Genomic DNA, 25,221 nt, shown 5'->3' with positions numbered 1-25,221 from the left:
AACATGCAAAGTGTCAGTTTTAAAGATTTTTAACTTTGGATTATTTGCTACGGACCATTTCGGTGCCTTTGTCCGGAGACGAATGCCCCTAAACATTTTCAAAAAGGGGAATAACTAGAACACGGAAGTTACGATTTCTCATTTTTGTTTGTGACTAACAAACGTAATCTAATTTACAATACACCCTGAAAATTTGAATGAAATCAGATGACTAACAAAAAGTTATTTAATTTTTTAAAAAGTCTAGAAGAATAACAGTAATGAATAACCATCAGAATCAGTACAAGGTATTCCGTAGGAAACGGAAGACCTTAATAAAGTAAATTACGACATATATAGCTCTAATAGTTTAATACAAGTGTAAGTCCGTATACAAAAACCCTCTCTTTAGTATAACACATTGTATCTTGGGTTTGTCTAAATTGTTGGGGTTTTTTTTTCAGTCATATAACAACAAAGCAATTAAAACAATATATACAATTACACAGTAACTGACCCCGTCGTTTAGTACTTTGATTTAAACTAAAGACCGAAATATGCCTTTTAACAGAATCACAAGACAAAGTATTCCCGTATATTTAAGTTAAATATTGGGGAAAATGTAAACCGGTGAAAGTAGTCTAAATACAGTGTACTTTAATCCACATTAATTTCGACAGAGGTCCCATACCAACGTAAAGGGATGGAAGGGTGGCTTTAAATTTCGTATTCTCTCAGGTTGGGATACATAAATTCTATTAGTTCATTCCAAAACAATATCTAAGAAATTTTCATCAACTCAGAAATTGAAAAGTCATACTCGGCCTTGGGACTTGGGAGCAATAACTCTTACCTGAGGAACTTTCACACCAAATAAAATTTTAATATTTTTTGTTTGGAGGGGGTGTTTATTTGTATTCATTTTCATTTATTTTTTTGTGTCACATTTATCAAAATATATACATTTACTTATAACATCAAGCAACATTTTCAGATGATTTGTCAACAGAGTAAGTTGATTTGAAATTATATGCTGTGGGGAAACAGTAAAAAAAATCTGCAATAATAAAATTTTTGAACGTTATGAAGTAATATATTTTTCTAAGTGTCTGAAGGAAATATCCATCATTTGACAATTTTGTTTTCAATTCGTAAATAGTTAACGTTTTAAAAACTATTTTACAAAAAACACTAAAAACAATTGGAATAAACTGTGGGTATATAGAGCCACATGAATGAAACATAATTTTAAAAACGGAGGAAATCAGTGTGCCTTGATACAACAGATAACACGACTCGTAATAAACTGTCCTTGTTCTGGAAGGATGTCGACTCCATTGAGGAAGTTATTAAGTATGTGTAGTCTGTGTAGATACATTGTGTATACATCGGTCTTCTGAACACTCAAATCTTCACTTTAGACTAGAACTACAGTACTATAGTGTGTATACAAAACACATTTTACACATTATTTGGTGGTCTGTTGTAAGTGTGCGACGTGTTCGTTTATTTTATTATGTAGAAGAAATAGATTTATTTGTTAAATAATAAACCAGCTTAACTTAAGAAATTTAAAATGTAGAACATTTTTAATTTTGTTTAGTCGTGTCAACATTTAAAATCATTGATAGTCTAGTATACCGAAGATATCTGATCATAATATTAATTCTCCATTGAATGGTCAGCTTTCTCGATACAATATGTTGTTGAATTCAAGTGCATGTAGATTTGGGGGTTTTGTATGTTTATAAATTCACATCCTTAAACATACATATATTAAACATTTTAATCAATTAGAGGCAATAACACTTTGATTTGAATAAAAGCATTTTTCGGTTAAAATATTTTAAACGTTGTTTGGCATTTCGACGATTCAGATGATGTTTAATATCATTTTTTCCTAAATTAATTTGTTTTAAAGATATAGAAAACAGGCTTGATTTTTTTTTTATTGGGGGGGGGGGGGAATTGCTTCCTTAAAAGTAAAAATACAAGAAATAAAACAATTTTTGCCTTATAAAATGAACTTTCACTTGCCAATTGTTCTGTTAACAGGGGTCAAATACAAAAAGAAAAAGTGTATAGATTTCTTAACAAAGTGTATTTTTGTTGATGTGCACATTTAGGAATAAAGAAGGAAGTAATAAAATGCACAGTCATTCGAATATAAGAGTCATTACATCATGGCGATATTTAATGTTTACATATGTAAGTAAACGTCCTTTTCTCTCTCTGTGTCTCTCCATCACTGTCTCTGTCCCTTTGTCTGTCTGTCTGTCTGTCTGTCTGTCTGTCTGTCTCTCTCTCTCTCTCTCTCTCTCTCTCTCTCTCTCTCTCTCTCTCTCTCTCGTGGGCGCATACACAAACACACACACACGCTTGGCGCAGACACACAACACTTTTATGAACCTAACTCTTTAACGATTTCGTTTAAATATTTTTCTCTTGTAGCAGGGTGGAGTTGACCGAATAAACCTTGCTTTTAAGGATTTATTTTGCACGTGGTGAATTGATTACTGGTTTTTTTGTATAATTTTCAATAGTAAAGCAATTATATTAAATTTTCTAAAATATCAAAATAGAAGTCAATTGTTCTTTATTTTATCTAAAAGGTACTTAGTCATCACATTATAATTAACAACTTAATGTGATTAAATGTGTGGTTCATTTTCTATTCCATTTGGTAGACGTGGCAGCTATCCCATACTAAGGAATAGACATATAAAATATGACTTGTTTAACGTAAATCGTATTTAACGGTATAGGAAACACATTATTAAATTTAAATAACCACAATCATTATTTTGTAAGCATGTATTTTGTGTGTTTATCATTAGAGTTGCTAAAACCTGAATTCATTTTTGTAAGTAAGGGATCTTTAAGGGTTATTTGAAATATTTATGTTTGTTCATTTTAAAATGAACCAAAATTGGTAACCATTCATAATTTATCGAAAAAGTGATGATGTGTTCCGTTTAGAGTCCCACTTACCTTGTGTACCATGACGACTGTACTTAGGCTAATGTCTTGTAGTTTTCAGTACGTGTCAATTACTGTCAATCACAATTATCGATATCAGATTTTTCCGGTTTGTAAGACACTTAAATTTCCGGAAGCTCATAATTACTTATTTGACAACATCTTTCGAAACACAAATTTTCTAAAGTTAAATTCATTATAAATCTAATGAAATATGCCGATTGCTTAAAACAGTTTGATTGTTTCTACTCTCTGATGTCTTCTTTTATACTCTCATCTATCATTCTTATGGTATTATATCAATGGTTTACAGTTCATAAATTATTTATATTCTAATTCATCAAGGAATTTGTTTCACATTGTAGACACATTTGCAATTTTGGTTTGTAAATCAAACGCTCAAAATATCGATTATGGGTGAGTATGTAGAGTTAACATTTCTCATATTATCATCTGTTTGAATGAGTTTGTTCAACATGAGACATTAATGTGAGATGTTTTAGGACACCAGATTCACTTAGGTGACCTTTTTCAATTGGTTTTCGTCCGTCGTCGTCCGTCGTCGTCCGTCGTCGTCTGTCGTCTTCGCTAGCCAAGGTTTTCTGATTCGTACCGCTTCTCACAAGCCCTTGGCATATCTTGTTATCAAAAATCAGGATTTTTTCCATGGATTTTGATTGGGGTTTTCTGAAACCGTTTGACCAATCTAAAAATGCAAAGCATATCAGATTTATTAAACAATGTTTTTCACTGTTTATTCATGAGTGTCTCGAACACACATAGCTCAAACCCCTTTTTTCTAGTCTTTCTGTTTGAGTCTTCATGATGCATGTACCATTCAATGGTGCAATAACAAGTACACCAGATTGTTTATCAACAGAGGCATGCACTCTTAGATTGAGGATATACCAACTATCTAGTGTTCCCATTCTCTCACCTTTCGAATACATTCGATCTCTATGTAACATTTCACATATTCCCATTGTTCTTGTAACTTGTCAATATCACTGTCTAAAGAGGCTGCCATTTCTGCACCAAGTACGTTAAAGTACGACATCTTTTCATCATTTGGCTGATTTAAAAATAGGATAGGAGATCACGGGACGAGAAATCCCAACTTTTGATATGCCAAGGGTTTGTGTGAAGCAGTGCGGATCAGAAGATCTTGGTTAGCGAAGATACAATTTCCTGTAATACATTTTACTAATTCATGCGATATAAGCACAAATATTAACGTCACCACTTGTTTTTAGTATATTTATTTTTGTAAGATGAAATGAAACATGCAGCCCTACATAACAAATCTGATACAGTATGTACTTTTAAAAAATAATCATAAAATTATCTTTAATTAAAAAGTTATTTCTCTACAAAGTATATGGCACTTTATTTTTTAGCTGCGGAAGCGCAATAAATAACATGTTTATTTGGCTGTTCCATGTACGTCTTACATCCCTGACTGAGAGCGTATATAATGGTTTTACAGCGACGATACACATATATTTCATACCAAAAATAAATCAGTATGAATATAAATATACGTATTCAATGCTTAAGCATGATTGTAATGATCAGTGTCCTGTTCCCCCACACTAAATGAAATCAACACTTTGTCATTAGTTTGATTTAAGATCGTTTCTAACGAAAACGTATTAATTACTTTCCATTTTGTACTTTTCAAAGTATCTTTCTGATCCTGTCAATATAAATGGCACAGAGAGATGAAATGAAATGAATCGAAAAGAACGGAAAATATTTTGTTACGATAACATTTTTTTTGCCAGAAATATGTGTCTCGAGTCTGCTTCAAAATTTTGGAATTCGGGTGCAACTTCCAGGTGTGGTTTAAAAGAGAGTGAAATAAGGAAATTTCTACAAAACGGTAAATTTTAATATGATTAATTTGATGAAGGTCTAAGAGGCAAGCTTTTCATTAATGTAATCTTATGTGTGTTTTATTGTCAAAAAATTAACTTGAATTGTTGATTTTTTATTCAAACTAACGTCAAATTGCATGACACTTTTGTGATATGCATGTTAGTTTTTTTTTTTTTTTTGGGGGGGGGGGACTCTTTACAGAAAGTACCCATGATTTTCCTATATCCGTATTTGTACTAAATGGGTTCTGTGTTTACATTTCTAGTACCAATTTCACAGAAATCAAACTATACCGAATACTGAACAGAAAGTAAAGAAGAACAAAAGTATAAAATAAATAATTTATATTTTTTTTTATTATGCAGTGATATTTTTGGTTTAATTTTACCTGTATTGCATTGTATTTAATATATATTTTGAGTCACACCTGCACGATCATTCCAAATAACCTATATGCCCTCTGTTATCCAAAAATAAATTAAATAGATGTGTATGATTTGTATGGGATATACAATACCTTAAAAATGAACTTTTCTTATCCTTTTACAGCAAATACTACCTGTCCGAAAAAATGCAAATTCACGATGTCTAATAAGACTTCTAATGGAGCAATACGTGGATTAAAAATTCAGCTTTTATTTAATGACAGAAACAAAACAGAGTTAGAGGCTTGTTCAAATAATCCTCAAAATAAGAGATTTGGAGAATTATATATCAACTGCTCATCCTGGAATAAAGGTAAGTAATTCAATATACAAAACCTTATCGTCACATGCATGTTTACATGTGTTTATAATCAGATTTTTATAATTATGCAATTAAAAATACCTTTCTCAGTCTAAAAATAGCTATGTCACATACGTTACAAAAGGAACAAGTAAAATCTACTGTGTGATAAAGGGTTGATATTGATACAGTTTGCAATTTTCACGTTTCACACCCAATTAAGTGGTTGGCCACACACAACATAGCACAGACTATTTAAAAACCACTAACGTATGTGCTGTAGTATTTGTAATAGTGAGGCTGCAAGTTAGTAGTTACCATTCTGAAATAATTCGAACACGTGCAGATCGATAGCCACCATTATTACATGTACACGTCCAGATTGATAGACACTATTACTGCATGCACACAACTACTTTTATTCATTTTATCGGGTTGACAATGGTTTTTTGAAAGAAAAACATGCAGGATATAACATTATTTGATGCAAAACTAGCGCAAGATTTTGTACGCCGTAAAAAGATAGCAAGTGTTTCACACTGTAGCTCCCAGGTCGTCAACAAGAGTTTTAGTAAACTCAGGTTACCTATTGCTGTCTGTGTTCGTCCGTCGTCGTGCGTCACGCGTGAAAAAATTTTACATTTATAACTTCTTAAAAACGTCAAGGCCAATTGTAACCATTTTTGGCGTGGATCATGTCTATGGAAAGAAGAAACTAAATTGTGAAATTCATTGCTCTACCACCTACCGGTGCGCGACATGCGGGACAAAATATGCAAAAAAAATCAAAATTTCAAAAATTTTCTTTACTTCCATGCTTCAAAGGAAAAAACTGATTGCATGGTTATGTCCATGAAGCCCGAGAAAGAAAAATCCCGTCCGACGCAGCTTCGGACGGGATTTTTCTCTCTCGGGCTTGAAACCCTGGGTCAAGGGTTCAGGAACTAGGGGGAAGCCATTATGGTGTTAATGCATATAATGTTTGAAAATCTTCTTCTCTACTACCACTCATCTGTAAAAAAAATTGACTTCATAATTATGTATAACAGGTAGTCCTTTACTAGAATTTTACATTTCATGTCCCCAGGAGTGTTGATTTTGACTCTTGGAAGGCTTAAAATGGATGTTTAGTGTTAATACATATAATGTTTAAAAATTATCTTCTCTACTCCTACAGACCTGTAAGAAAAACTGAATTTATGATTTTGTAGACAAGGAAGCTATCTACCAAAACTTTAAATGTCATGTACCCCGTTGTAGGTGTTCTGACTCCAGGACGAAAACACAGTGGTCATAAAGTGTCAATGCATTTAATGTTTAAATAATTGTCTTCTTCACTTCAGCTGATACTGAATAAAAATTGTCTGCATAATAAGAAAGAAAATGAAGCCATATATATAAGTTTTAAAGTCCATATCTCCCAATGTAGGGATTTGAATCTAAGGTGGTGCCAAAACACTCATACAGTGTATAGGGTAGGGGTTCTTAATGCAGGGTGTGGCCAAAATGGTAATTTACTAATAATATATATTGTTTATTAACGTCAACTGACACAGAATAAAAATTGACTCCATATATAGAAAAAAAAACACATTGAGTAATATTTCATGTCACCTACATGTAAGGCAAGGATTATACCTGGGAGGGGGTATATTTTTGTCTTATTATTTTATTCTGCTCAGGAATATCAATGAAAGAAATCAATGAATTGTCAAATATAAATAAGAGTAAGAAATGAGCTGTCTATTCAAGTTAAGAGATTGTGAAAGCATTTTGAAAGAGTTTAAAGGGGGGGATAAATGAGTTATCTTCCCTTTGCTTATCAATAATGGAGTTATCTTCCGTTGCTTGTTGATATTTAGCAATTATTCATTGAATATAATGTAATTATAAAGAAATTCTTTGATCAAAAGAGTTATGCAAGTATTTTTATCATTCGAAACCAAAGAAAAATGTTTTTGAGCTCTCTAAATAAACAAAAAGTCTTTTAAATAGTAAAGTAATAATTGGCCAACTAACATCAATAATACATGTAAAACTGTTTTGGTATAAATGCCAGATAGTGATTTTTGCTAATGATGATTGAATATTCAAAAGCTGTAACAGGAAAAGTGAGTAACTCATGATGACTTTTAATGCTGTTTTTTGTTGTTGAAATGGGAGGTTGTTTAATATAAAACATGTTTTCCAGTCGCCTTGATTTGGTTTATATAAAAAATCATACACACATAAAATATATCCTGAAAGATTTTATATACTTTTATTGTTTCTGTCATAGCTTTCTCATCCCCCATATCCTAAAGAAAAGACGGATTTTCCGAAATATTTGAAAATGCTCTCTTGCCATTGATTGTATTTTAACCACTAATGTAAATTCTATCAAACTTGGTACAACGCATTCTTATAGGAAGGGATTTTTAAATGATTAAAATTCAGGGCGATTCAGAAAAGATATAATCACAGAACAGTGAAAACAGGATGTTTTGTAAAAAATAAAATCATTTCTAGAACCACTGCACCAGAAATATTAATACCATAGCATGTATATAAAGTGTGGATTCATAATCCATACAACCATGACTGACTCCCCTTGAACCCCTAGAGGGATTTAAATCAATTTAAATATAAAAAGAAAATGTTTTAAAATTAATTTTCAAGAACGACAATGCTACATTTTTATAAGTTTTTAATATTTTTAAGAAAAACCTTTGTTATATTATATTCTTTGAAGTTCTTGCTTTGGCTTGAAATAGATATTTCGTTTATAAAAGATATTGTTGAAACATTCCACAAAATCATCAAAATAATCCACCTTTTTGCTAATCAAAACCGATACAAAATTTAGGGTAAATCCGTATGTTTCCCAAGCACTATTCACATTGGTACTTATATTCTCAACCAATTTTATGTGAAGTACTTTAAAATTGTGTCGATCTTTTACACGCGCCAAGCTTGTTTTTACATGCATTAAACTTTCTTCTTCATTTGTTTACACGTAGCAGGGAGCGTCTCAAAACCACTAGTTTATAAATAGTCTTTTACTTAAAACGAAGCTCTAAAACTGTCGATTATTTGATACTGAATTTTATTATGAATGAATTCTGTACGTCTAGCAATAACGGTTACATCTGTAAAAAGGAAACACGCCGTTTTATTACTGGTTTGAAATAATTCACTTTAGGATGCATTCCCTGAGAACTATCGACAGGAATGCAGATTGTGAAGTCAAAATTAATTATGACGTCACATTGTATGAAGTACAGATAAGTGACTTTCTACACATTGCTGTAAAATCAGTCGTGAAGCCTTAACATACCCGCTTATTGAAAGTGTTTGAAAATATTCGTCTTTTCAATCCTAGAATTTATATCCTAGATATAACTATGCAAGCATTTTCGATTGTGTATATTGTATAAAAAATAAAAATTGTTTCTAATTTGTGGCTGTGTGACAAAAGTAAAATTATTTCGAATTTGTGACTACGTGACCAATACTTCAGCCAACAGAGGGGTTCAAAGTTTATCAAAGAAAAACATAGGGATTATGTTAAAAAATCTTTTATCAATGATTTTATTAATTCTACAATTTGTGAAACTACTTTTTAATACCTCAGATACTGTAGATTCTAAATTGTTAAATCCATGACCCGAAGATCCCAAAACCAATATTGAGGCCCCAAGAGAAGTTGGAAGCTTAGCAGAAAAAGGTGTTTTTATATATTAGTAGATTAAAAATAATCAATTGAAAACCATGACCTCTGGACCAATACAGTGCCCCAAAATGGGTTTAAAGTATTGATATCCAAGATATAAGATTGGTTAGTTGATGCATCTTACATGAATGTAGATCATGATGTCGAAAACTTGGCATCTTTTATTCATGTGAATTTTGCAAAATATGAGAATTTTTCTGCGTTTTTTAATATTTTAGAGGATTTTCATTTTAAGATACGAGAAATGTTGTTCAGATGAGAGATGTAGCTGAAAGGCCTCTTACCGGATATTGAGTCTACTTGTATTTTATAAACGCTTTATGTATAAGTTTGTTTTACCTCTGTGTATATTTTATTTATAAAATTACAAGGAATAAAGTAAGCGTGAGAATTTAAGCGTGCAAAAGTTTCAGTCTTATCTGCCAATGATAAATTTTAATTTTATTGTCCCCCTCGACAGCAAACATGATAACTTGCTATCGTCCTCACAGTCATCAAAAAGGTTTATAATACATACAAAATTAACTCAGCAGTATTGAAAGTGTCTCATTGAAAACTTTTTTTGAATGAATTAACAACATATTAGCAGTTTACAATATTATATACAGGGGATTATGGAGTTTATGAAAATAGCTGGAACTGTCAGGATAGTAATGGACATTGTGACCTTATTTACACTGTGTGTGCCTGTCATTGTCAACCAGGATATACAATGGTGAAAGATAATTGTAAAAATGGTAAGATATTAAAAAACGATGAAATCAAATAAACTGATTTTTTGTCTCAGTTTAAATTTTTTACAATCAACTTGTATATTTTTCTTCCGTTAATGATATAATAAATTACTTACAAATGTGAACCTTTCATATGATGGAAAAAAGTTTGATATATTTTGCGCCTAAGCTTGATGTAGAATGCTCTATGTAATATCATCTTCTATTTCTAAAGCTGGATAGTCTTACTTTTAATAGTGGTCCAAACATACTTATTCTATTGCTTTAACAAGCAGACAATGAATTGGAAGAATCACCACGGTGTAAATTCGATATGCAATGTATCGCCCCTAGTGTTGCGAGCTATTTGATTGAAGTAAAGTTTGTACAATGATAATAATTTAATCATTATTTTATACCTGAAACTTAATTGTTTAGCAAACGAAGCAAAAGTAAATGAAGTGTGTGAATCCATTACACAATGTACCGGCACCGACAATTTGAGAAACTGTAGTGGTGGTGTTTGTGTTTGTCAAGCTGGATATGTATCAATCAACAACACCTGCCATCAAGGTAAATAAAAATAATGTAAAATATAATCAATACTTTAGGACAATTTAACTTTGAAACTAAAAATAAATAGCTACATACACAAGTAATTTTGGTAAAATTCTTTCTCGCTTTGAGCTTTGAGGCTTTGTAGTATTTCTGAGCAGTCCCTTAATTTTTGTAAATGGAGAGAAGCTAAATATCAGAAACAGAAAATGAAAAGTAGCATCTACGTCACTATTGCAACGAATCACCGATTACTTTAACATTACTTTAACATGATGTTATCTTAACAATTATTTATACGCATTGAGGTACCTAAATTTTGTGTTTATTTTATGAACAATCGCGGATAATTTTTACACAAAAATAATGCCAGGACGCTATGCACACAAATTAAAAACACCATAACATTAAAGTTAATGTTACTAGATGCTTGATTTTAGTAGACCACTAGTACTCCATTTTTTAATTCAATAGAACATATATAAGGTTTCATTAATATTTATTTACCGTTATCAGGGGTAAAGTAATTCAAATGTCTTAACATATTAATGCACAAAACATTTGATTCAGGTGTTATCTACAATTTCAGATTCATACATTTGAAAATGTATCGTCTATCTTTTTAGGTAACATAACATTTAGTCAAACCTGTATATCAGATGTACAATGCACGGGCACTCCATTGGCAACAAATTGTAGTGCTGGTCGGTGCACATGTCAAGTAGGTCATGTACCAGAAAACAACACCTGTTATCCAGGTAAGTAAAACTATTTCACAATTTATTTCCCCCTAAAGTTTTACAGCATAGTAAATGGAATTACATTACAAGTATATACTACTGATCTGATCCACCAGCTTTAGTCAGAAATTAGATATGGATAAAACATACATGCCTATGTCATAGGTACATTGCTTCGAATGAACAATAATATCATTCATAACTGTGTAGATCATTAAATAGGTACATGTGTTCCGTTATTAGTCCCCTACCGGTTTCACCGGAGGGGACTATAGCTTTCCTCTGCGTCCGTCAGTCCGTCTGTCTGTCTGTCTGTCCGTCCGTCCGTCCGTCTGTCCGTCCGTCCGTCCGTCTGTCTGTCCCACTTCAGTTTTCCGTTGTTTTTTTCTGCATGCGTTTGACGAATGATGTGAAACTTGCTGAGCAGCTTCAAAATATCAAACAGCAGACCAAGTTTATACTTTTGTAGCGTCTGGTCAACACAATTTCCAGAAATTTAATTTTTTTCACTCCAAATTTTTTAATGATCGGGTTAGTTATCGGGCTCGGTGTGTACTAAATGAACGAGGACATTATGTGGTCAGTAAAATAATAAATAATATTGTGCATTATTTGTATCATTACATTTATCATTTCTAATAACAAACAAATAAGTTCTGTAAAATGGTGTCAAGTATTGTGTGAATTTTAACGGCAGGGTTTTATCATTATTATTATTACAATCGGGTTCGTTATCGGGTTTGGGCTGTTGAATAATAGACTAGACTTCTGTGTTTGCTTTGCTTCAAATATGTACCTTTTTAATGGATTTCTGAGATTGTTTGCTGTTTATTATAATCATTTTTCATAATTTCATACTATACAATTACTACATTTATGATAGGGAATATTTAATATACAGGGTCTCAAACTTTTGCCATTCTCAATCAAAGGGGTTACCGGTAGGGGACGTGTATTGCTTATGCAATACTCTCAGAATGCTTGTTTACTTACGTTTATTACGTATGACAGTTGTGTCGGAGGAAAATGTTCTTGCATTAAAGGATACTCTGGTAAAGATTCTTCAGTCTTTGTATCGAGTATGGTTCATATTTCAATCACTATTCAGATCTTCAGGAGTTCTTTCATAAATACATCGTTTAAGTTTTATATATATATATATATATATATATATATATATATATATATATATATATATATATATATATATATATATATATTCTTTTTAAGGAACATAGCCATGCCGTTTTAATGTCAACTATGTAATGTTGCAAACCAGACCCAAATTTAGTTGGCATGCCTAGATATAAGGACAAGGAGTCTACAGAAAAACAAAATAATCGATTTGTTATGAGTGTTAACGGGATAATAGCAATAATTTTTAAATAAATAACGGCGATTTACCTATGCATCATCAATATGACGTTTTTTGAGGTGAATTTATGCATATGCGCGGGAATAGTATAATTCAGAATGCAGCGTGGAGAACGACATAATACGGCAGATATGTTTATAAGGTATTGTCATCTACTTTTCACGAGGATTGCTGCGTATCGGTGTTATTGACAATCGATAAGAGGTATTTTGATATTAACCATTATCTTCGAACCTTTGACAATGTATGATTATAAACTAGAACGTCAAAATAACCCCTTCTGTGGTTCCTTGACTCAAAACATATACATGTACCATTTTAGATTTTTAGTATTCAGGTGATAACCTTACAAATTTTATCATATTCAAACAATAAATATCGTACCATGCATATGAGCTTCTTTTCCTCTATGAGTCTAGCAAGAAGCCTGCAAGCTCATAGTTAAGCATGAAATATAACTCAATTCAAACACGTATCCACTGCTCAAATTGGTCTCAAAAATAGGTTCTCACTTTACAACGTTCTCTGTCAAACTGGTTTTTTTTTGCTAGTTTGTATCAATTTATTACATCACGTGCTTATGAATATTTCAACCTTGGAGTTTACAGGCTCATCAAGTTAACTTGAATTTATATTCAAAACTTTTAAATGCATTTGATTTAAACTGTATTATGTGCCAAAATTTTTAACTTTGGTAGCTGAATACAAAAGCGCAAACGTTGTTTTCTTTTGAAATTTTCATTTCAACGGCATATATATATCTTTCAGTGACTGAACGCCAAGGACATAGAGCAGACGGCAACAAAAAGTCCCCGTTTGCGGCAATTATTGGCGGACTTTTTGCGGGTGTAGTTATAGTGACTGTGTCTGCATTCCTCATTTATAAAAGATTTTGTCGTAATTACACTACAAGGTCGGTGTATTTTCTGTTTTTAATGAAACAATTGGTTGATTACGTTATATTTTTGAATAAAAAAACTGATTAAAGATTATTTTATTTTGTAAAGAAAGGAGCCGGTAATACATTTCGAAAACCATCATTATGATGCAAAGGGAATTGATGACAACGCAACGCCCCTGAAAGAAACTAAACAGGTAACGCTACAGTAATACACTAATTAAAAAGGTATTTAAAAATGCCCTGAGTATTCGATTATAACCTCTGTTCTATTTTTTTTTAGATTCTAATTCATTAGAACCATAAATAATGATTGACACCATCGGTGTGTGATAATCCTTTGGGGTTTTTTGAACTTTCAATTTTATACATAATCACCTGGATAGAAACACTTTTCAAATTAATTCAAATTGCTTTAGCTTTAGTGTTTTTACAACATATACATTTTCTTTTCCATGTTTGAAAAGCCATAAACAAACTAGCAATTTAGCTACAAAGCAATGTTCATCATTTAGGAAAATGCCGCCAACAAAAGTCCTCATGACCATTCAAAAGAAGCGGTAGAGTACAGTCATATTTATGATGAAACAAGGGATGCACTTGCACAAGATGATGTTTACCATCATTTAAACGAAGAAAAAGATCAGAAACAGGACGATAACAACTACGATCACGCAAGCGCTGCAGTTGGTCACGTGACAAATTTGAGTGAATATAGCCTTATCAGCGACTTTAAAAATGATAAAACTGTATCGCTGACAGAAGAACAAGATGAATATTTCATCATAGAACAAAGCTTCAGCACAAATGGCTAACAACTTAAAAGATTATTTTACCTATAGATAGTATTAACGTCACAAAAGTTATCTATTCTTAGGTTTGACATAGATGTATCATAAATAAACTTTCAGTTTTGCGATTTATAATACTGGTGTCATGCCTTGACTCTTCATTCAAATGAAAAGTATTATTTTGTTTAAATTTCAAAGTTATTCAACCGATTACGAACCCTTATCTTGATTTTAATTTTATATTTGATTATTTTTTTATTTAATTTATTCAATCTTAATACTTCTATAGACCCCTTCACGATAACTGCGGTACTGCTATCTTGCAGGACAAAATGATATACTTTGCCGAAATTTCAGTAGGTAGATAATTAAATGACGTAAATGAAACAATTGACATTACGTCATATTTCACCAAACTATGTCATTTTGCCCTGCAAAAGAGCAGTACCGCAGTTACAGTGAAGGGGTTAATTAGTTTTCATATGTATTTTAGACAATTCGATAGATTCTAAATTCCTTTTGCAATTTAAGTTTGCTTAATGCCTGAAGATTGTTTTCGTATTTTCTTTTGCTAATTAAGACGTTTCGAATGCTTTGTTTTATTTACTAGCATTGTACATATGTTTGCTTTAAATTGTAATTTCTGTTTGTTTGTTTTTTTGGGGTATTTAACTCCTTTTTAAATTGAATAAAATCATTATTTGTCGTATGTATCATTTTCTTGTACAAACGAGAGACAAGAGATATGTCAATCTGAAGCAACTTAATCTCTTAAGCTGAGTTCACCAGTTAAAAAAATTTAATAATTTAATTGAGGTTTTTTTTTGGTCAATAGCACCACAAGTTAATTGCAATCTTACCTATCATCTATAAACATCCCCCGTATTGTACTCCCCTGTATAATCCTGCTTGGTTATTTTTAACAAGAGACAGGGTTAATAAATGTGTATTTTTTTTAAATAAATACCTAAATATTTATATTAGTACTCTTCGCTTACTTTTCATTAAGTTCAAGAACAAACCTGATTTCGGGGATCAACATCTTACAGAATATTGATCAGAGAAATCATATCGGAGGCAAGCTAAATGAAGCAAATTGGCGGAGATCAATTTCAACCCCGGCGTCTATAAGCAAAGCTAATTTAGTCTACCAGAAACACCCCCCCCCCCCAAAAAAAACTCCGGAAAAAAACGCACTTCATTACAATCTAATAGTCCTTTTTAATGTTCTCTGCTGGAAATACTACAGGAGATTTATCATAGTTTCGTCCTCCTTCTAAATAACGATCCAAATGTTTCCGTTAATTACTAATATCGGAAAAACCACATTATGAACAACGAGTCACTTATTTTGTTGATCAGACAGTCACAACAGCAGCTGCTGCCCACGTAACTTATATATATATACATAGCACACACGTGACAAGGGATTTCTGCGTAATATGATTGCGGATGGTACATATGTAACAATAAATGCCACATAAACACAATTGCTCCGGCAGATTGTTTGATATAATACATTTTTACAACATGGCTTAGCAATTATACAGTTATAACTAGAGCTGAGCTCGTTGCAAAGCAACGAGTAGGTCTTCCGTCGCAACTTCGTGTCGCGAAAGGATTGTCCATCAGTCTGATTAAAACACCTCCTTCTCCTGACACTTGTCAGAGCCTGACAGACCCTGTATTGATAAAAGGTCATCTTTACACGACCATTTCTTCTTACCAATTAGAGCTTTAGAAAATTGATTGGAACTCTTCAAATGGAGACAAAAAAAATTAATTCATGCCTGTTTTCTATGTAACCTCTAGATTGAGTATTGCACCATTCATTAAACAGATAAAGGCATATCTTTGCTAAGTAAGTGTTTATTTAGATTGTATGCAAATGGGGAGGTCAAGTGGAGATAGTCTGTTATTGATACAGGTCTATCAGAACCCGGCGAGTGTAAGGAGAAGGGAAATGGTTTTTAATGATACTGGATTATCAATATGATAATAGTAAGTTCAAGAAATCGAAAACGAGACTCAATTTCAAAGTATTATTTTCATACCAGGCAAGTTCTTCGTTTAACTTACTTCATGTTTAGGATAACTTTAAAAAGTACATCATTTATGTACATGTATATAATTAATTTATTTATAATAAAAGTGTGGATGTTGCAGTGGGGGAAATGACCCAAAAATCAATTTTCTAACCGTTAACTTAAGGAAATTTTGGTTGAGAGAAAGGGGGGCATTGCTCCCACTGGACCATCTAAAAGGTACTGTTAGCAAACTCACAAATGATATCCCGCTAAGAAAGAAGTCATTACTCGTGTATTTCTCTATTAGAGAATAATGGATGGTTCTTTTTCTTTAGTGAGTCAGACAAGACAGGGTATATTTACAGGTCACAAGTAATCTTTATGTCAAACTCTAGCTTTTACTCATTTCCATTAAGACAAGATATGACACATGTTTAATATGACTTTGAACTTGCGCAACTGACCCTGGGTCAAGTTCATGACACATCATCGGTCATCAGGAATCTTTACATGAAATAGAAACTCCCAATGTTTCTCCTTAAATTACTTAGAGACAAATCATTACACACCCTCAGGTCATAAGCAATCTTTGTGTGAAGTAAAAATTCCAAAGTGGACCGGAAACAAATTTTGCACTTTTCCTGCCAGTGACCTTTACTTTGTCCAAATGACCCTGGGTTTAGGTCATGACGCTTCGTCAGGTAATGAGTGATATTTGTATGAAGTAAGAACACTTCCAATGTTTCTCCATCAGAACGATATAGATCGGACACGACGTACGGACGGACAAGGCGATTTTTATCTATCCCCCCCTCTTCATTTTATTTTCGTGGGGTATAAAAATCCTCTTCGCCCGTTTTGTGCGGCACAAAAAAAGACCTATATTTTTCAATTATTTCTATCATATCACATATAAATATACATGTAAATGTATGATTTGTATGCACATTTGAGTTCTTCTCATCATCGTCGGAAAGGATAAGAAACCCTTTGGGTCCATTAATGTATTTTCATGGGCATTTGTCAATTTGCATCATTAAATGATTTCCAAGCGGTAAGCTATCAAAGCTTTTGAGATGTTACATGTAGATATTGAATTTCTATAGATTTAAATTTAAGGTTAGGAACAACAACACTTTTTATACAGTAAAAAAAAAATCTAAAATAGCTTTATGTACGCGTACACATAAATAAGAAGATGTAGCGAAAGCTATAAAGACTTTATTTCTTCTGTTCTAGACTTTTTCAGAGTTAACAAGCTACAAGTTAACAATCTCCTATTTTGACAAGCTAGATTAAAAATAAAATATTCAGCTGAGTTTTAGGTCACTTATTCTGCATTACAACCTCATACTACACAACTTCAATGATTTTTTTTATCAATGTGCATATAACAATAAGTAAAATCCCCAAGAACAAATATCTATCGCAATTAAATGCATACATACGCCAACGCAACTTCTCGGGCCTTTCCGGCAAGCTCGGAAAAACACTTCGAATGTATTACCTAGGCGTCCATGACAACCCCCCCTTTTTATAAAACTTGATATACTGTAATTACAACACCTTTTATGATCTGTTGAGAAGTGAGCTATACTTCATTAAAGGTATCAATATACACTAGAATATAACACAGAAACGACATACAAGACTTCTTGCCGATACTTATTTTAATGGGAAGCGACTCCATTTTGTATAAAATTCTAACATCCGGTGATGTTAATACATTCGAGGTGTTTTTCCAAACTTGCCGGAAAGGCCAGAGATGTTGCAATTGCCTGTACCGCATGTGTTAATTTGATATTTGATTTTTTTTTATCCTGCCTTGAACGCTTGGAGACTGTTTCATTTTCTTAATTCGGCTAAATAATGCTTCCAATTTTGAGCTCCTCTCTCTCTCTCTCTCTCTCTCTCTCTCATTTTATGTGCAACCTTATGAAGACGTCAACTACTTTCTACGATATCTATAAAACCTCTCAGCAGTATTTAGCGGAAATATTCGTGGGTAAATAAAAAAAATCTTAAATTGAAACACAAGTCAATCTTACATGTACCGGTCAAATTCTAGAATAAACAAATAGTTGGAATCGTACAAAATATCAATAAACATGCACGTGTGATAAAGTACATGTAGAAGAACACGAAGCTACCTCGGATCACTTGTCCACTCGCGCGGGATCTCCTTGGCTATGTTCTAGGGGTGATCATCATTTTAAGGTTTAATCTTTGTGGTTTTTCGTTGTTTATCTATAACATTATTAGTACATGTATAGTTGTTTTTAGAACATTTTAGAATTACAAATTCACTATTGATTTATGTCTGATGATTTTTCTAATTTGGAATAATATCGCTTTTATCAATTTTTAGAGGGGCTTCTCAATTCACATTCTAATGTTTAATTAAATAAATTGAAGGTGAACAAACTTTGTCAGTGGTGTCAAGTGAAAGCCCTTGATATTTTGCACATATTTTGTTCAATATGTGTTTAGAGAAAATTTTAAACTAAAGAGCTACATAACAAAAACACAACCAAAAATCAGCATTTTTTGAAACACAAATTCAAATTAATTTATTGAAATTTTAAAGGAGGAAAATTGTAAAAACAAAACTCGAAAGACAACGTTCAAACTCTCTATTTCTAAGATTTGTGACTTTGTAACACATGCTGTGAGCGGTTTCAGAGCCTTTGGGTGCACAAGAATGCCTATATTTTTGGGGAAAAGGGGAATAACTCGGTACCGGAAGTGTAGATTCCAACGATTTTCCTTAGATATTGAGAAATAGTAAATACCAATAAGCTATGAAAATTTGAACTTTATAGGACAACAAACAAGCAAGATATTTGAGTTTTAAAAAACGTCTAGAAGAAAAAAAAGAATAAAAAGAATTACCAACAGAATCAGTACAAGGTCTTCCGTTGAAAACGGAAGACCTTAATAACATGAAACTCTTTACATGATCTCTTAATCCGGAATATTCTTAATTTAATCGCCAATAAATAGTTTTCATTAAAAATCCTTAATTTTCCAAAAGGTAAAGAGTTTCAAAACATGTCTAAGAAATTGTTCACTAATAACAGTTAAATAACCAATCATTAAAGACAAAGCAATAATTTAAAGGTCGATTTTTTTTAACTATACGGACTTGAGTAGGGCTTTTATTTACCAGTAATTTTTTTTTATCCTTTTGTGAAAAGTTAAAACTGATAGTTTCTGATACCACATCTTTTTTTCCACTGCTTTGATTTGAGGTCGGAACATTTAGATAACAAGAGTGTTGAAAAAAATAAAGAAGAACTTTAAAAGATGCTAGCGATCGGTTGTCGACAAAATAATAAACCATTAGATCTGCCTTACACTTTAACATATGAAATTTTTGGTCATAAACTATCATTTGATAAATAAATAATCCAAACTTCTGATATTTGAAAAGTTTCTTATATTTTTATACAGAGCTCTTCATCTAAAGAAGGTAAATATAGCCTAAAAAAAATAAAATGGTATTGACAGCTCTCGTAAACATTCAGAATAAAATTAATTCTTAGCGAGGGAGTTTATGCAATATTTCCGCCATATCTGAAACCAGTATACACCCTTCAGAAAACTAAAAGGGCGTTTTAGTATCACCACCAAAGCTAACAATTCATAAAGAGAATGGGTAAAGCTTGTTACAGAAAATAAAGAGTTTGAAATAAAAAAAAATATATGGTAAAATGAATGATCTGTCAACATGAAGAAAAATCTATCTTGGTAGAATTTTATTTTTATATCCAAAATGAGTACCTTTCCCTTTCAATAAAATGCTAAAAAGGCTTTGATTGAATCAACTGATCTTCAAATTGTTCGATGTATACATTTTAATATCCATTTTATATATCATAGTCATCATATTTAGATTAAATAGCAAAAATGTCGTAAAATTCCATTTACAGATTAATTAAAAAGATAGAAGACCTTTGCGATACACAATTTAAAATCGATGGCTACAGAATTTAAGCATGCTTCATGAATTGATGATAGAAATTATAATCATTATCATTCTCTATAACATTTAACAACAGACTATAAACGTATGCATAGAAGTAGTAAATATTATAAACTATATACCGCGTATTTGATTAAGTTGTGAAAAATTTGTCATATCCTATTTCAAGCCATTTGACCTTTAGCAAGAATCGCTAATTGTTTTAGTTCATAGTTCTCGTATACTTAAATAATATACGGAAGGTCGAGTGTAAAATTAATATTCTAATTATAGTTTGCGTAAAAATATTTGATGTATACTCACTTTTACATAATCAAATTAAATAAAAAATTCTACATTTTACTATATTAAGATTCTTTCAGTGTGTGCAACGTCATGAAGAACTTCCTATCAAAAGTTTGATAAAGCAGTTTTCTTTACCAACCTTTATCTTGTTCTAAATGTGTACTTATCGGGCAAAATGTAATAGTAATAGAACATGAACGTTAATATCTTATTTCTGTCATAAAAATACATATATAATACAGTCCGGAATAATATTTTTGTCAAAATCATTGAAAATAAAAGCTAGCTTTTAAGCTAGTTTCCACAAAACTAAATTACAGAACAAATCACATATTATATATATATATATATATATATATATATATATATATATATATATATATATATATATATATATATATATATATATATATATATCTATATATTTATTTTTTTCTGATGCAGAAAATGTACTATGTTTACTATGTTAAACTGTTTAAGCGAAATGTGCGTACACGTGTAAGTAAGAGAGAGATAAAAGATGAACGAACGATATGTAATGTTAAGATTCATTTTATGGGGTTGCTGATGGTTGTATTCAAGTCGACATCTGCCGTAAAATGTCTGCGGATTGTTTAAAATGGACTATCTGTGCAGAAAAATATGCAGGACATAACCTTAATTAATCCGAAACAAGCGCAAGATTTTGTACGCCGTAAATTGCAACTTCTTAACACGTGAGGAACTGTAGCTCCCAGGTCGTCAATCAGATTTTTTTTTCAGACAGGCAGCAACAGGCCTGAAAATAAGCACCTTTGCTGGTTTTGTAGTGCTACTTTTTATGACAGTATGTACATTTATAATTTCTTTCAAAGCTTTCTCATCCCCAATATCCTAAAGAAGAGACGGATTATCAAATATTTTTGAAAAAATTATCTTGTCGTCGATTGTATTAGTATTTCTACTTTTTAGCTCACCTGATCCGAAGGTGTAAGTGAGGTTTTATTTTTCTAATCACCGGTTGTCGTCCGTCCGTCTGATTACATTTTTTTACTTCTTCTCCCGAACGACTAATTTTAATTCTTATAAACTTGGTACAAAGCATACTTATAGAAAGGGAATTATAAATTATTAAAATTCAGGGCAAAACCTTTTTCAGAGAAGGGATAATCACAAAACAGTGAAAATAGGATGTTTTGTAAAACATCTTCCTCTCTAGAACAACTGCACCAGAAATACTAATATTGATACCAGAGCATGTATATAATGCGTGGGTTAAAACAATGCCCCCGGTACCTCTAGTAGGATTTAGATTAATTCAAATATAAAACGAAAATGTTTAAAATCATTTTTTTTTTCAAGAACGACAATGCTACATTTTGTGAGATTTCTATTCAAGTATCCTCATGTAATGTAGATTGTAAATTGTTAAAACTATGACTCCTGGACCATTGACCAATATTGGGACCCCTGAAAAGGTTCAAAGTTAAACATAGAAATGTATTAAGAATGTGTTTAAAAATATTCGTCTAAAGAATAACAATCCTAGAATTTGTGATATAACTATGCCAGCATTTTAAGATTGTGTGTATTGTAAAAATTGTTTCTTATTTGTGGCCATGTGACAAAAATACACAGGGCATATGATTAAAAATCTTTTTTTTTATAACTTCACTAATTCTACAATTTCAGAAATTACTATTTAAGCATCCTCAAATACTGTAGATTCTAAATTGTTAAATCCAATACCCCAAGACACCAAGACCAATACTGAGACTCCAAAAGAAGTTGAAAGATTAACACAGAAACGTATAATATATGTTTAAGTTAAAAAATCTTATTTTCGGGAACTACAATGCTGCAGTTTGTGAAAATACTACGCAATCGTCCTGCGATAATGAAGATTAAAAATAATGAATTAAAAATCATGACCTTTGGACCAATACTGTGCCCCAAAAGGGGTTAAAAGTTTAATGATGCATCTTACATAAATGTAGATCATGATGTCCAAAAACTTGGCATCTTTTATATATTGTTTTAAGTCTTTTGACTTTTTTGAATCTCAGAACACCTCTGTAATAATTTGAGTCGCTAAAAACGTCAAATTTCGAAAACTCTAATTTGTTTACTATCAAACAAAATCTGCATCACCGACAAATGAAGTTTCCTTTGTTATGATAAAATACCTGTTTACTGACTATTCAGACGATAGCACGCTTATTGTCCCCATTAAAATTTGCTATCGTCCTCACAACCATAAAATTGGTCTATAATAAATACAAAATTAAATTAGCAGTAATTAAAGTTTCTCATTGAAATCCTAATTTTTCGATTGAATTCAAAACATATTAGCAGTTTACGATATAATGTAGAGGAAGGGAAGGGAGCTGTTGGGAAATTAATAGACAGTGTGCCCTTATTTACACTGTGTGTGCCTGTCATTGTCAACCAGGATATACAATGGTGGAAGATAATTGTAAAAAGGGTAATATATTTAAAAATAAACGATGAAATAAAATAAACTGATTTTTTGTCTGAATTTACATATCACAAGTTTAAATTTGTATAAATCAACTTGTACATTCTTCCCCCGTTAATGATATAATAAATTATTTACACATGTGTACCTTTCATTTGATAGAAAATGTTTGATATCCATTGCGCCTAAGCTTGATGTAGAATGCTCTATGTAATGAAAGAATGTAAGTCTATAGCTGGATAGTGTTACTTTTAATAGTGGTGCAAACATGATTATTTATTATTGTTATCACTAGCAAACAATAAACTGAACAAACAGTATTATTCGATATACAAAGTAACGACAATCTCTGCGAAATTGTATTATCTCAGCTATAAGATACAAGTACATGTACCTTTTGCACAATATAACAATCATTCTGAGAGTATTGCATAAGCAATACACGTCCCCTACCGGTTTGTAGAAATTTGTGAAAACAATGCATGCCGAATCAACAGACCAATCCGATAGCGAACCCGATTGTAATAATACAAAAAAACCCTGTCGATTAAATTTACAACACAATGCTTGACACTATTTTACAGAACTTGCTTGTTTGTTAGAAACAATAAAAGGAATGGTCCAAGTAATTCACGATATTATTCCTGACTACCTACTTTCCTCGTTTATTCAATACACACCGAACCCGATAACGAACCCGAACATCAAAAAATTGGAATATTAAAAATTAATTTTCTCAAAAATACGTCAACCAGATGCTACAAAAGTGGAAACTTGATTTGTAGTTTGACATTTTGAAGCTGTTCAGCAAATTTCACATTATTCCTCAAAGCATAAAGAAAAAAAGGGTGGAAAACTGAAGTGGGACAGACAGACGGACGGACGGACGGACGGGCTGACGGACGCAGAGGAAAGCTATAGTCCCCTCCGGTGAAAACCGGTAGGAGACTAATAATATTATCATTATTTTGTACCTTAAACGTTATTGTTTAGCAAACGTTAAAGTGAATGAACCGTGTGCATGCGATACACAATGTACCGGCACCGACACTTCCAGAAACTGTAGTGGTAGTATTTGTGTTTGTCAAGTTGGATATGTATTAATCAACAACACATGTTATCCAGGTAAGGAAAAGAAGAATGCAAAATGTCATCAATGTCTTTAAACAGTAAATTTTGATAATATGACGTGACAATGAAACTCTTTGCGACTGTCTAGCGTCCCGGAGAGTTTTGACTACGTATTTATAGTTCCATTACATTAGACATTTTCTTGAAACACTGTTTGTTTACAATTATTGCATAAGGATGGTTTTTCCATTTTCAAAAGCATAAAAATCAGGAATGTATTGAAAACGCGTGATCCATTTGACATACAACTTTTAAAAAAAACATTAAATTTATGTTAACAATAATATGTATTTGATTTTTTTAAATACAATATAATTTTTATAATGTATATGCAATTGAAAACTAATAAAAAAATGTTTGACTTTTTCGTAAAGCATGTGTTTCCAAAAACCATTTGCCTTATCAATGTATTATCTATAATTTAAGTTTACACAACTACAAAATGCACATACACATTTTAGGTAACATGGCATTAGGTTATCCCTGTGTATCAGATGTACAATGCACGGGCACTCCATTGGGAACAAATTGTAGTGCTGATCGGTGCACATGTCAAGAAGGAAAAATACCAGTAAACAACCTGTTATCCAGATAGAAAATATCTTTGAACCATTGCTTGATTTTCTCTTTTTATACTTCATGTAGTAGGTAAATTTTACATAATTTTTCTGTAAATTTTCAGCAACATAGGTTAATATGCTACATGAAAACTTACGAAATAGTTTATTACATATGTAGATCTCTTTTAAATACACGTTTTTTTTTAGTTTTGATATAATTTAAACATAACAGATATGTTCTAGTGTATCAAAAATCAAAAAGTGACCAATTTGTAACTATTTCCAATAATTCTTGTTCATAGGAGACCTGTCTTTGGACAAGCCCTGTGTCTATGATAGCCAATGCACCTAAATTGTGAAATTCAGTACTAAAACGTACATGTTATCCGTTGCCAAGTGACCATTAAAGGCCTGAAGGACTCATTATAT

The 25,221-nt window shown here is 31.8% G+C and overlaps 1 protein-coding gene across 3 annotated transcripts in view; it reads left to right on the top strand.

Moving 5' to 3' along the window:
• LOC105340959 (uncharacterized) overlaps positions 1-15,055 on the top strand; it is a 131,425-nt gene extending 116,370 nt beyond the window's left edge. Inside the window, exons 1-10 of one of the 3 annotated variants that reach the window (XM_066082742.1) lie at positions 2,133-2,187; positions 3,324-3,375; positions 4,743-4,840; positions 5,386-5,574; positions 9,883-10,011; positions 10,426-10,560; positions 11,169-11,300; positions 13,426-13,570; positions 13,665-13,752; positions 14,071-15,055. In XM_066082742.1, the coding sequence (XP_065938814.1) occupies positions 2,163-2,187; positions 3,324-3,375; positions 4,743-4,840; positions 5,386-5,574; positions 9,883-10,011; positions 10,426-10,560; positions 11,169-11,300; positions 13,426-13,570; positions 13,665-13,752; positions 14,071-14,370 (1,293 nt within the window). In that variant the 5' untranslated portion in view covers positions 2,133-2,162 and the 3' untranslated portion in view covers positions 14,371-15,055. Of the gene's footprint in view, positions 1-2,132; positions 2,188-3,323; positions 3,376-4,742; positions 4,841-5,385; positions 5,575-9,882; positions 10,012-10,425; positions 10,561-11,168; positions 11,301-13,425; positions 13,571-13,664; positions 13,753-14,070 lie in introns of those variants that run through there. The other 2 variants (XM_066082741.1, XM_066082744.1) reach the window with 2 other exon arrangements.
• Positions 15,056-25,221: the final 10,166 nt, after the last annotated feature.

The sequence above is a fragment of the Magallana gigas genome, chromosome 4 (assembly GCF_963853765.1).
Source record: "Magallana gigas chromosome 4, xbMagGiga1.1, whole genome shotgun sequence".
NCBI lineage: Eukaryota > Metazoa > Mollusca > Bivalvia > Ostreida > Ostreidae > Magallana > Magallana gigas.
Note: the sequence above shows the minus strand (reverse complement) of the source record. Positions and strands in the feature narration are given on the sequence as shown.